At 43.8% G+C, this 13,023-nt stretch overlaps 1 protein-coding gene across 1 annotated transcript; it reads left to right on the forward strand.

Moving 5' to 3' along the window:
* Positions 1 to 2,521: 2,521 nt before the first annotated feature.
* Positions 2,522 to 9,051, forward strand: LOC109738910 (uncharacterized). The gene is made up of 2 exons (XM_020298005.4): positions 2,522 to 3,185; positions 8,440 to 9,051. Exons 1-2 carry the CDS (start codon positions 2,570 to 2,572, stop codon positions 8,559 to 8,561), a joined length of 738 nt encoding a protein of 245 aa, XP_020153594.1. The 5' UTR covers positions 2,522 to 2,569; the 3' UTR covers positions 8,562 to 9,051.
* The last annotated feature ends 3,972 nt before the right edge of the window (positions 9,052 to 13,023 follow it).

Here is a 13,023-nt window from a genome sequence, read left to right on the forward strand (position 1 = left end):
ATTTGTTATTTTGTGTGTAGGTACTGCTAACGAGGTGTTGCGTGATTCTCCTACTGGATTGATAACCTTGATTATTAACTGAGAGAAATACTTATCTCTACTATACTATATCATCCTCTCCTCTTCGGGGAAATCTCAACTCGATGATCAGAGCCGAGCCATCGCCCCGGGGGCGCCTCAGCGTCAACTTCCCCTTGTTATCAGGGGGCGTGGCCGGAGCAGCGACCGACCCGCCTTGTGTTTTCGCTGGCGTCTGCAACCTCGCCGACTGGATCGCCCCCCGAAGCCTCTCCCCCCTTTGGAACCTCCACCCCGCTCCTCTCTCCTACTATCCCGCTCGCCATGAGAGACCTCCCGGAGTGCCGGTACGAGGTTTTTGAAATGAGCTTCTCTACTACCGGGAAGGTTGACGAACAAGAACTCCTCCTCCCCGACTTGATATAGTTCTCTCTGCCCCCTTCTAGAGTAAAGGGAGGGATGCAATTGAAATAATAATCCATGAATAAATGGTCATGAATTGGCGGTTTCCAAAAGGGAAACACACTGATTATTCCTCCTCTCCTAATTCCTCCGATTTTCTCATCCCCTTGATTCCTTTCACTGACAGTAATCACACTATCGTCCTCTTTCCCTGCCTAGTCATGAGAATTTCTTTCCAAAACAAAGTAATTGGCCGTTGATTTTGCCCCCTCCCTTAACAGAAGACAAACCCCCTATTCCCTTCCCCATAATCCGCCATAAAAATGGATTTTGCCCAAATTGAATTTTTGCCCAACTTGAAATCCCGCTGATTAGCTCCATTTCACGCCGTTTCATCCATTCCCATATTTTATTCCGACTCGCGGATCGTCGAAGAAGTTGTCTTGACCTGGCCTCGCCCCATCCCTGAAAACTAATTGGCCCCACGGGCGTGCCCACCCTCGTGCAGACATCCCTTCGCACCGGAATCGCCGCTCCTATCTTACCCACCCTCTTTCTGCGTCGACGCCAGATTGCGGGAGCTTCGTTTTTTTGCAAAACCGCCCCCTAGATTGGGGGTCGGGGTCGATCGGGTGGTCTCACTGCCGGATGGACCCCAGCGTCGCCCTTCTTTCATTGTGTTCATTTCTCAAACAAATGATATCGGCAGGAGTGCAACCATGTTAGAGCAACTCTAGCAGACCCCGCATCTCGCCCGACCCGTAAAATAACCGCCAAAATGCGGGTCGGGGCGGAAAAACCCGCCCGATCAGACCCAGCATCCCGCCCCTGCCCGCAAAAATTTTTAGGGGGCGCGGTAAAATCCCGAGCCCAACCTGGTAAAACGCGGGTTTCCCCTTCGCGGCTGCGGTGCCCTGCATATTAAGCGGAAGCGGTTGGTGGGGGGACATGTCATCCCGCGCTTTCTCCCACCAACCACCTCTCCTCTCCCCTCTCGCGCTGCCGCCCAAGATTCCGGCGACCGCAGCCGGCAGGAGCACGCCGGAAGGCCGCCACGCGCACGAGGCCTCCCCCCTCCCCCTTGCGTCGGCGGCCCGCCGGATTTGCAGATCTGCAGTAGTTCATCGCGGGCCACCGGATTTGGCTTTTTCCGGCCGCCGGTTGCTGCCCCAAGCTATGGAGTGGTCGGGGAGCCTCTCCCGCAGCCCAGGCAAGGGCGCATCGCCGCATGCAGGTGCGAGTTCGTCCGCCCGCCGTCGCCGAAGGTTTGCGGGCATGGACTCGTCCGGCCGTCCACCGGGCTCGGCGCTCACGCAACGTCTTTGTGGCTTGCCGATGCCGCTCATAGAGTGTGACGACTGCACGCGGAAAGTGCTGCGGCTCACTTCGAGCACGCCGAAGCACCCCGGATGGGTGTTCTTCAAATGCGAAAACGACGGGGTACGTGCACTTGCGGTAGCTCGCCAGTTCATTCTTTAGCTAAACTGCGGTGGCTAACTTCGAGCTTGCTCATTCTTTTGTGTAGGACGAAGAATACTCATTTTGGTTTTGGGAAGGGCAATACATTGATTTGTTGATAGAAAGAAATTTAATAGATGTTAGTGCACTCCATGGTACAATCGAAGGCAATGATGCGGCTGCATGTGCAACTAGAGGGGAAGCAACATCTACTTCTTCCGAACCAAAGATGAAGAAAGAAGAATGCAAAATCAAGAATCCACAGATCAACAACGAATGCATGGAGAAGATATTAGTCCAACTAGTGGGAGCAGTTATGGAAATTAGAAATCTTCTAAAATGCATTCTTGTAGTTCTTGTTTTCTTTGGTCTTGCTATTCTAGCAAAGATTTGATGATGCTTTTTGTATCCAATGTTGTCATAAAACAAAGCAATGCAATATGCTAGATCAAATTGAGTTGCAAATTTAAATTTTGCGGGCCGGGAGTAAATGCGTCAGATCAGACGCCGCAACCCCAACCCATAAAACGGGTCCATTATGCGGGGTCTGCAACTGCGACCGTCCGCGCTGACCCGCAAAGACGTTTTTCCGCGAACCGTAAAACCGTTTTGCGGGTCGGGAGGATGCGGGGTCCGCTAGAGTTGCTCTTAGCTCCGCAGCCCAAACCCTAACACCGACGGCCCCCCTGCGATGACCCCGCGCGTGCCGCCGTACCGCCACCAACCGGCGCACCTCGTTCTCACCGACGCTGTTGCTGCCTGGCACCCCTTCCACAAGAAGCCCTGCCTCTCCGACCGCTCCACTGCCCCCCCATCTGCTCACCACGCTGACGCAGCCGCCGCCGGCGCGGAAACCACGACCCCTCCTCCTTCCGCAGTTGGCAGCGGAGGATCCTTCCGGTTGCTCGGGCTCCGCAAGCGCCGGCGCCGTGGAGGAATCTCGCGGTCGGTCTCAGGTCGCAGCAGCGACCGCCGGAGATCCGGCACGTGCTCCGATTTCCATGTAACGTGCGGTCCAGGTGGTGGCGGCGCAACGGACTCCAGTGGCGAGATGTGGGCATCGGATGTTGGGGAGTTGCGGGCGAGGGACGTTCCTATGGCGCCGGAGTTTGCATTGGCACCCGTTGGTCTGGCTGGATCCGGGGCAGGTGGGACGGCCGCCGGGGTTGAGCTGGCATCGGCTGAGTCCGGCTATGGCAGCGAGCCTGGCTACCGTGGAGATGTTGAGCTTGGTTACGGGGATGAGATAGACGAAGAGGAGGAGGACGGGAGGCAGCAGGTGTTCTTCTGGGGCGGTGAGATCGGAGGTGATGAACGTGCTTGAGTTTAGTTTCTGAATAATATTTGTCGTGCCCATTCTTTTTACTCATTGCTCTGAGTTGTTGGCATCGTTACCATCATACCATTTGCAGTATGAAACTGAATTTTCGCAGAATAGAATTTGTGAACTTTATGGATTGAGATTTGGGTGTGGTGGGACATTTCTTGTTTGGGACCAAATGATTAGAGGTCATTGAACTCTTTGAGTCTCCACTGCCGAACAATGTTCTTACACATCAGGCGTAGATTTTACTTATGGTTTGTGGAAGATGGTGGTATTTTGTTTGGTTCTAGTTACTTGCTGGATTAAATGCTGCAGCGAATTAATGCAGTCAAAAAAGAATTTAGCGAACATGCATTTTGTTAGCCATATATACACGTTTTAATGAGTTGGTTGATTAATGAACTGCAAGAAAGTCTTATATTTAGGAACAGAGGTGGTACTTGTTTGTGTCGTAGGATTTTTGTTTTACCTTGTTTTTACATAATCTGTTAGTACAGTGGTATCCTAGAACCATGGTTTATAAGGCGGTAAGGTGACCTAAGGTCAGCACCAACCACCTTGACGCCTAAGCGCCTAAGGCGGACACATAAGCGCCTAAAGTGGGCATAATTGCGAGGCGCTGCCAGGGTGCCTTGCTGCCTAAGCGTCCAAGGCGGGACATTATAAACAATGCCTAGAACTATATTATTGGATATGAGCTATTGTGTACATTATAAGGGCATGTACAGTGGTTGATAAGACAGTCCTATCAGCCTGCCACATAATCTCCATAATCTTGATATGGCAATAAAAACATGATGTACAATGGGTTATCTCTAAGTCTTATCTCTAATAACTAGATGCACCTATGCTACAGTTGATGGCTGCAATACTTAACCATTAGAAGTTTACACTCGAGTTGAGTCATTTTGTGATACATGGTTCTTATAACAAGTGTCTTGTAAGGTAAGCAATTTTCATATGGACTAAAAATTCATAATATATAATTTCCATTCTTGAGTTGAGTTTATCTATAGCAGAAATTTCTAGAGGTATTCCTTCCATAACACATGTGAAATTAAGCTGGGATTATTAGTTCTGTCCTTTAAATATAATGAACAACCTTTTCTTTTTTCTTTAGGTTCGAATGATTTTTAAGAGGTATTCATGTAAATCAGTTAATTATGATGGTGATTTATATTTTAACAGTACAGTTACGATCAGCTTTCTCTCAAGTTTGTGAGTAAATGATATTAGATAATGTATTCCATTTCTTTCCAGTGAAACAGCATAGTTTCTTCCTTATTGAGCCCACGTAACTGTGCGCTACATTATTCAGTGCTATTTATGGAGATACCTAACATTTGCCAGCGCACAACTTTGAATCGCGAAGGAATAACACTGTTCATTCCTTTATGGCACAGAAAAATCCAAGGGGTTGCTGTTCCTACCTTAATTTTTGTGGAATCTATTTGATCTAAGTTGAACCTTTATGGGAACTGGCACTAAGCAAATTTCTGCTGAAAATAATTAAAATAGATTAAGTGAGTGGGCAATTACGAGTTGCCCTTTTGATGATTGTATGACGCTAATAGAAATAGAAGATTTTCTTGTTTACATATTCATGTCATCTGATGCACATTTGTAACGATTGTTGCTTTATTGTCCCATAATACTTTTGCTTTGGTAAGTTTATTTATAATTCTTTTGTTCACAACTAACATCTAGCTTGCTGAGCTGGTGCTTGTTAGCAATTTTTTTTGTTGGTGGAATGGAACCATGTTGCAGCTTGACACAATTCTTCCCTTGCAATTGCTGCCTCTTGTCTGCCGAGGCCATTGAATGTACATTTGACAATATTGTCCAGTTTTGCTAAACTTTCTTCCTTCAGCAATACACGTTGCTCACATGCTATGCCATATTTCAAGAATCCAAGCCACTTATACCCACATTAACAAATGCTAATGTACTAGATAAAGCAACACTGACTGGACACCTTATACAAATTGGCTGTCAGTTCGCTAGTTTAATGCACTTAAGAAAGTTCAAAGCTATTATTTTCTCGGGGCCTTTTTGTTGTGCAAAAATATATTTGATGTGATGCTCGGTAACCGCTATTCGTTCATCTTTTAGTGATTATACAGATTAAATGCAATATGTAGAGGCACCTGTTTCTTGTATGCAACCTAGTACATTCATTTCCAGAATACTTATTGATTATCTGTTCAGTGTTGCATTATTTTGTTCTAAATCAACTGGAAGTACGAAAAGAAATCACGGGTCACAAATGTAACTAAAATATATCCTAGTCTATTACCAGCACTTTGGGTGTGGCCAAATGCGGGTGCGACAGCTAGCTGGTTATTTCAGAATTGGTATGACAGCTGTAACTTGTATGTTGCAATGCATAGTTACCTTACCTGGTTTACCATAAATTTCTAATAGACAATTGTTGCTAAAAATCATCTTGGGGTGGTGTTATTTTTGGAATCATGGTCGCACTTTATGATTTATTAATAGAAACACCACCTTTTTTTTCATGCGAGAGCGTTGGTGAAGAGGAGTTAAAAAAGGATTGGGAAGGGAAGGTCGAAGGAGAAATCGTAGGTACGCTAGTTTGGTCACCTCCGTGCTTAGAGATGCGGCTCACTAACAGTGGCAAGAAAAGCAATAAAACAGCTACCACTTATATAATTCGAAAGGCGGGTCATCGTTAGGGTTTCATTATACAAGCACTACCAACATGGAGAAATACAAAGAAGCCAAGAAGAAAGCAAAGCGAGTTGTGAGTGGAAGCAAGGGTCTAGGTATAAGACTGATTTATGAGGTGTTCAGTGGGGGTGAGGTGGGGTCGGGGGGGGGGGGGGGGGGGGCTGAGAACACTATTCCTATTGAGGTGTGGAGGTGCCTTGGGAAAGTGGTAGTAATATGGGTAACTAAGCTATTCAACCATATTTTTCGGTCAAACAAGATACCTGAAAAGTGGCGGGAAGAGTATACTTGTACCTATGTTCAAGAATAAAGGAGATATTCAAAGTTGTACTAATTACCGAGGAATTAAGTTTACGAGTCATACTATGAAGCTTTGGAAGAGAGTGATTGAGCATCGCTTGAGATGAAAGACAAACATCATGATAAACCAATTGTACGCCCGAGAAATCGACTATAGAGAAATCATGTGGTGGGAGTTAGAGACAGAAAGTCCCAACAAAGTACATTACCCTAATCAAGGATATGTATGATAATATTATGACACATGTTTGGGCTGGTGACAGTCAGACTGATACCTACCTAATTATGATAGGACTATATCAATGATCAGCCTTGAGACCATATATTTTCCTTAGTGATGGACGAGGTCACAAAGGATATACAAGGAGATATCCCTTGGTGTATGCTCTTTACTGATGATTTGCTCCTAGTTGACGAGACAGACTTCAGAGTCTAATGGGTTTAGGCTTAGGACTAAGACTGATTTATGAGGTGTGACTTTAGGAGTGTTATAGGTGCGAGGAAGGAGAGGTTAGTATAGAGGGACATATAGTGCCTAAGAGGGACACCTTCTGATACTTGGGATCAATGCTGCGAAGCAATGGTGGCATCGAGGAGGATGTTAGCCAAAAAATCAGAGCAGGCTAAATTAAGTGGCGGCAAGCATCTGGCATCCTCTGTGACAAGGAGGTCCCACAAAAGCTCAATGGCAAGTTCTATAGACGGCGATCAGACCTGCGGTGCTATATGGAGCAGAGCGTTCGCCCACTAAGAGATAACACACCCAACAAATGTGTGTCACTGAGATGTGCATGGTAAGGTGGATATGTGGCCATACAATAAAGGACCGAATTAGGAATGAGGGGATACGTGATAAGGTAGGGGTGGCATCGATTGAAGAGAAGCTTGTCCAACACCGACTAAGCTGGTTTGGACATATCCAACGGAAGCGTGCAGAAGCACCAATGTAGCGAAAATACTAGGAGGGGTATGGGTGACCAAAGTCGACATGGGAGTAAGCGGTAAAAAGAGATTTGAAGGATGGGAATGTACCCAAGGATTTGGCTCTTGATAGGACTGCATGGAAATCAGCAGTCAGTTTACCAGAGCCTTAATTTACTTTCCTTAACTATATTTACTTGTGCTTTGTTGTCGTCGTCGTCATAGTCATCAGGGTTCCAAATTCTAGCAGAAATAAATTACTGCAAATCCTGGTTATTTTGCTATTTATTACATGTTGGTTGGTACCAGATTGTATATTGGGTTAGTTTGGTCTAGTGTCATTACGTTGTCAACAACCAATGGATTTCATATATGCAAAAGGATAAGTTAATAACTTATATTCGACTATTACCATTCTCTTGGTGGATAATAAATGGGACCTTGGTCATATTGGTCTGGTAACCAACTTGTATATGGAGTCTGTTGGGCCATGTAAAATCATTTTGGAAAAATGACGTAGTTTCATTTCATATCTTTTAACTAATTAAATAAAGGCCAAAGCTAGAACCAGGAGTTTTCTCATATTCCTGTGCAAATTGGACCTTTTGCTGCGAGAATAGTGTTTTGGGCGTGCCCTAAAATATTCTCAAACTTGCTACCATGATATGCACTTCAAAATGGCTTTAATTTCATTGATTGAACATAAACATCTGGCCTTGATATGCTCATATGCATGTTATATTGGCATTGATATGCTCACATGCATGTGGAATTTTGTTAGCCATGTTGGTAGTTCTGGAAAATTTCAGTTTTCTAGCGAGACTCGCTTCTAGGATTTCCCGTTTCAGAATGCTATATGTTACAGACTTAAAATTTTGCGGTCTCTTGGATGTGTGATTAGTCTTGCTGTTTTCTGCTTTAGATAAACTGAATGGAAATTATCTTCTAGTGCTAATAGTGGTATTGTGATTTGTTGGCCATGTTAGCAATTCTGGAAAATTTCAGCTTTCTAACGAAGACTAACTTCTAGGATTTCCTGTTTCAGAATGCTATATGTTACAGACTTAAATTTTGCGATCTCTTGGATATGTGATTAGTCTTGCTATTTTTCTGTCTTAGATAAACTGAATGGAAATTATCTTTTAGTGCTAATAGTGGTGTTGTTGTGATGTTTGATCCTGGATTCATTGTATTTGTATTGGTGTCACTTGAAGCTATCTTTGTTGGGAATGCAACATTGCACTCATCCCTCGTTCTATGTATTGATCTCTATTATTCTGCAAGCCATGGTACTTAATATGTTCTCCTTTTTATTTTCATTGCAGATTGCATCGCAGATATGGATAAGATGGTCATTGTTGGTGATAGTAGTTTTGGGGAGCAGAAGAGTCATCACCGATGCAGGCGCAAGAAGCATGATGTGAGGATGTTGGATGCTTTGAGATGAAAATGTTAATGAGACCGGTAAAAATCTGTGCATCATTCTGTCTTGGTTTGCTTTCCGGATGCACCTCTTCCTCAGAATCAGTTATGTATATCAGGCTCTGTACAGTTGTTTCTCACAATCAGCAATACTCCCTCCATTCCAATGAATAAGGCGCACACGCTTTTTATAATCCAACTTTGATTATAAATTAGATCAATAATATATATTTTGTGACTTAAAAAGTATACCATTGAAAACTTCTTTTCAATATGAATTCAACGGTATAATTTTATCACATATAATCCACATTTGGTTGGTCTAATTTATGGTCAAAGTTGAATTTTGGGGCGTGCACGCCTTATTCATTGGACTGGAGGGAGTATGCCGTGTAAGAATGAATGGGTTACCTGCTCATTTACGTGGCTAGATTTTTATTTGTAATTATAACATTTTAAAAAACTGTATTTGAAAAGTTATTTGTGTTTTGAAATGATCATTTCATTTGCTGAAACTTTCTTGTTTGCTTATCAGGGTAATATAATTTATTTGTATGCTGTGTTAAAAATGATTCTTGATAATTATTACTTAGAAATATAAATTTAGATATATAGATTGTGAAATACAACCCCCTTTTTTATCTATTCAAACATACTCCCTCCGTTCCTAAATATATATGTCTTTTTAGAAATTCCAATAAGAGACTACATACGAAGCAAAATGATTTAACTATACTCTAAAATATGCCTACATACATCCGTATGTTGTAGTCCATTTGAAATGTCTAAGAAGACTTATATTTAGGTCCATTTGAAATGTCTAAAAAGACTTGTATTTAGGAACGGAGGGAGTATGATCCAAGAATGTTTTATTAAAACTACATATGCTTTAAGGACACCTTGTTTTGTTGCCGTAGTACTAGGGGCTGAGGCGCGCCGGCATTCATTTGCCCACCCTGCTGAGTATGTCATTTTATTGAACTTGTGTAACTTGTCTGATTTAGTTTTAGCTAAGACCATGCCAAATGAAATTACAATTGAACGAAAGATAGTGACAATTCAATTTTGCAATTTGACAAGGAATAATTCAGCAGGTATCAGTGACATAAATTTTACATATTTCATCATTTACAAAAGCAAAATACTCCCTCTGTAAAGAAATATAAGAGTGTCTAGAGTGATCTAAATGCTCTTATATTTCTTTACGGAGGGAGACATGTATGCTGGTTCACGATGAATTAGTTAACACTTGCAATCTCTGCGCTCACACACTGAAAGCTAGACGCATGGCCTAATATTTCATCTCAGCGACAAGGAAAATGGGAACACAATTTATAGAACAGTTTCACAAGAACATTTGTCAATCAATTTGACAATAGCGCAACAAGGCATTCACACACATATAACAGGATAATCAGCACACAGATCTTTAGACGGCAGATGGTCACACACACAGAAGCTGCACATGAAAGGTTTATTTTTCAAGTGCTTGGCGTAGAGGGAGTGTTTTGCCCCGCTTTGCCCTTTTGTGACCAACTAGCGCGGCGTCACGCTGTGCTCGTGTCTGAACCCATTACAGACTGAACTATACTAGCTCAGTACGTCATTGTTTGTGCTGAGTGCCTTTGGGTAAATTATGTAATTCTGAGGTGCACAATGAAAGTTGGGTGGAAGTGAGCAATATATGCTTTTGAACTTATTTAGGGAGGTACATGGTAGGCTAGATGGTCTAAAAATACAGTTAGGGAGGGATGCTTGATGACATGACTCGTGGCTTGTTAGCATTCTGGACCATGCATTATTGGCTTTCGCGGTTTGCTGCCGTCTTCATCAAATGACAACATAATTATCTTGACTGACTTCTTGAATTTTTCTTCTACTTGTTGCTCTATTTTTTCAAGTCTTCAAGCCAGCGTAGCTAATCTTTCTTGTCGTTGCAAGGGAATAATGCCGAACTTGTATTTTTTTGATTCCTTTGACGGAGTTGATGGGATTGCAAGGTGGGCATCTTTGGAAGAGTCATTTTAGCTTGTACCAGGAATGGAGTGGGGGTTGGAGAAGTTGGTCGTGGAGGATGGATGGGTAGTGGGTCTTGGTTTTCTTGTTGGCTGATTTTTTCTTAACATAGTACAGACGCAAGCGCTCATATACACGCGCATACATTCACCCCTATGAACGCAAACACGCACACCCTATTCTTATGAGCACCTCTGAAAGACTGAGCCGGCATATCATTTTGAAATTTATGACGTCACTGTAGGCACCTCGTCGTCGACGGGAACGTCTCCTTCCATTGAATGCGCATCGCTGGAAAATGCGAGCATCAGGATTTGAACCCTGGTGGGCTGGGATACCACGGTCCCTCTAACCATCCAACCATAGGTTGGTTCGCGATTTTTCTTTTCTTTTTTGAAGGTAAAGCCTTGGTATTTTATTTCTCAGCCAAAAGAGTTGCATCATTTATTTATTACATGAGGAAGAATGAAATTGGGTGGATCTTCATCCCATTCAAAAGCAGTGGATCTTCATCCCATTCAAAAGAAGAGTGAGTATCATAAGAGTGCTTTGCCAGATGGTGAGCAACTCGATTGGCTTCACTCGGGTTTTGTTTGTTGGGTTTTGTTCTTCTGGTTGGGTAGCGATGGATCGTGGTGTTTCTATAGGCTGTTGATGAGGGAGGGCTGTTGGCTGGGTTTTGTTGTTATTAGCGATGGATCATGGTTTTTCTTTCTTAATCTGAAACACCTTGCATTCTAATTACGAGGTACCGACCAAATCGGCGGTCACCACACAGTTTACATCAAGTAGGAGATTCGCATCCCATACACGTTGGCCACTAGAATCTAACGATGAACCAAAAGCCGCCAACACAAACTTTAGGGCAGTACACGATCTTATACTCTATGAAGCCTAATTGAAGTAGGAACTTTGCTTCCTGGAAAAGAACTCCCAAGATCTTTGTCTGTGATCTTGGATCGTGGGGTTTCTATAGGTAGGCTAGTTGAGGGAGGGCTATTACGTATGAGAGGTTCTCAAAGCCTTGCATGTGACGAAGCTTTGCGGTGGAGGTGGATGAACGGGTGTGTTGCAAGCTGTTGTGCCGTTCATGTCGTGTGACTGGTGTTGTGTTGTTTTTGGTTGGGTTAAATGACTTCCGTAATAGCAAGAAAGGAAAGTTGCATAGATGGATAAATAGTGCCCTTCACTTCTTGATGGATTGTACAGTTGCACAAATGTTGATAGAGAAAATATGATACAGCGAGTACTTAAGAAGGTGATGATAATGGTTTGGTAAGGGTGTGTTTGGTAGTCATTAGATGGAATGTAACGGGTCCATTCTGTCCATACGATGAATTGGAACCCATTCTGTTCATGGAACGGCATATTTGCTTGATATGCTGAACCTGGTCATGCCTCCAAATTGACCGGAAGACGGGAACGGCCTCGCTATCGCTCCCCACCCCCTCCCTAACTGTCGCTCACCCATGATCTCAGCGTCGCCACCCCCCTCTCTTCCCCCCCTCTCGATCTACGACGCCGTCGGCTACCCACACACATCTTCCTCTCCGGTGTTGGCTCTCCCTGGCCTCCCTACCGTTCCTTCCTCTATGATGGCGTGCGCTAGCGTGACGGCGGACTAGCAGCAGGCGAGCGGAGGTGGCTGGCTTGGAAGAGAGGCAAGACATCGAAAGGGGTAGCTGGTGGCAGCCGATTTGGCTGAGAGCGAGCCGGCAAGGAAGTCGATGCAGACCCCCCTGCCATGGGGTGTTCGCCGTGGTGTGCGTGCGTATCGCGTTGGTGATGTACATTGTGCCGTTGCTGCTTCTCGGCATGGGGTTCTTCTACCTTAGGCACCCCACATTCTGTAGGATGTAGCCAGATCGATCTACTCACACCAACATTTGAACTCCGAACTCTGAATTGTTTGTGCATGCGGGATGCATGTGCGGTAATGTCGAGTCTAAACACTGAATTGTTGGTGCGTGCGGGAGTCTGAACTATAAAGTGGGCATGTTAATGGCAATTATTTGTAGATGCAACAACTAATGTCGTGTCATTACAGTGTGATCGTCCCAACATTCTCTACCTCAAGCTAACCAGGCTCAAGTAATTTCTTATGTATAGTGACTGTATTTATAAATTGTCTAAACTGCAGTACAATTGATATTTTGCTGATAATTCTAATAATTTGTTGATAAAAATATTGTTCCAGTTCTATGAGGTAATTCACAGAGGTAATCTCAGAGGAAGATCTCACCATTTGACATTCAGAGATGTAGTTTAACCAAATTCATTCCGTCCCATTCCCCTGACCTAACACTGAGATGTAACCATTCTGTTTCACCTAATTATCCCAACCAAACATTGGAATGGAACCAACCCGTTCAAGTATCACATTATTAAATTAACCAGGTAAATTACAGGAAATACATGTAGTAAGTAAATATCATGGATAATGTTTTTGGAAGATGCTGGATAAAAATTGA

The sequence above is a fragment of the Aegilops tauschii genome, chromosome 3 (assembly GCF_002575655.3).
Source record: "Aegilops tauschii subsp. strangulata cultivar AL8/78 chromosome 3, Aet v6.0, whole genome shotgun sequence".
NCBI classification, from domain to species: Eukaryota; Viridiplantae; Streptophyta; class Magnoliopsida; order Poales; family Poaceae; genus Aegilops; species Aegilops tauschii.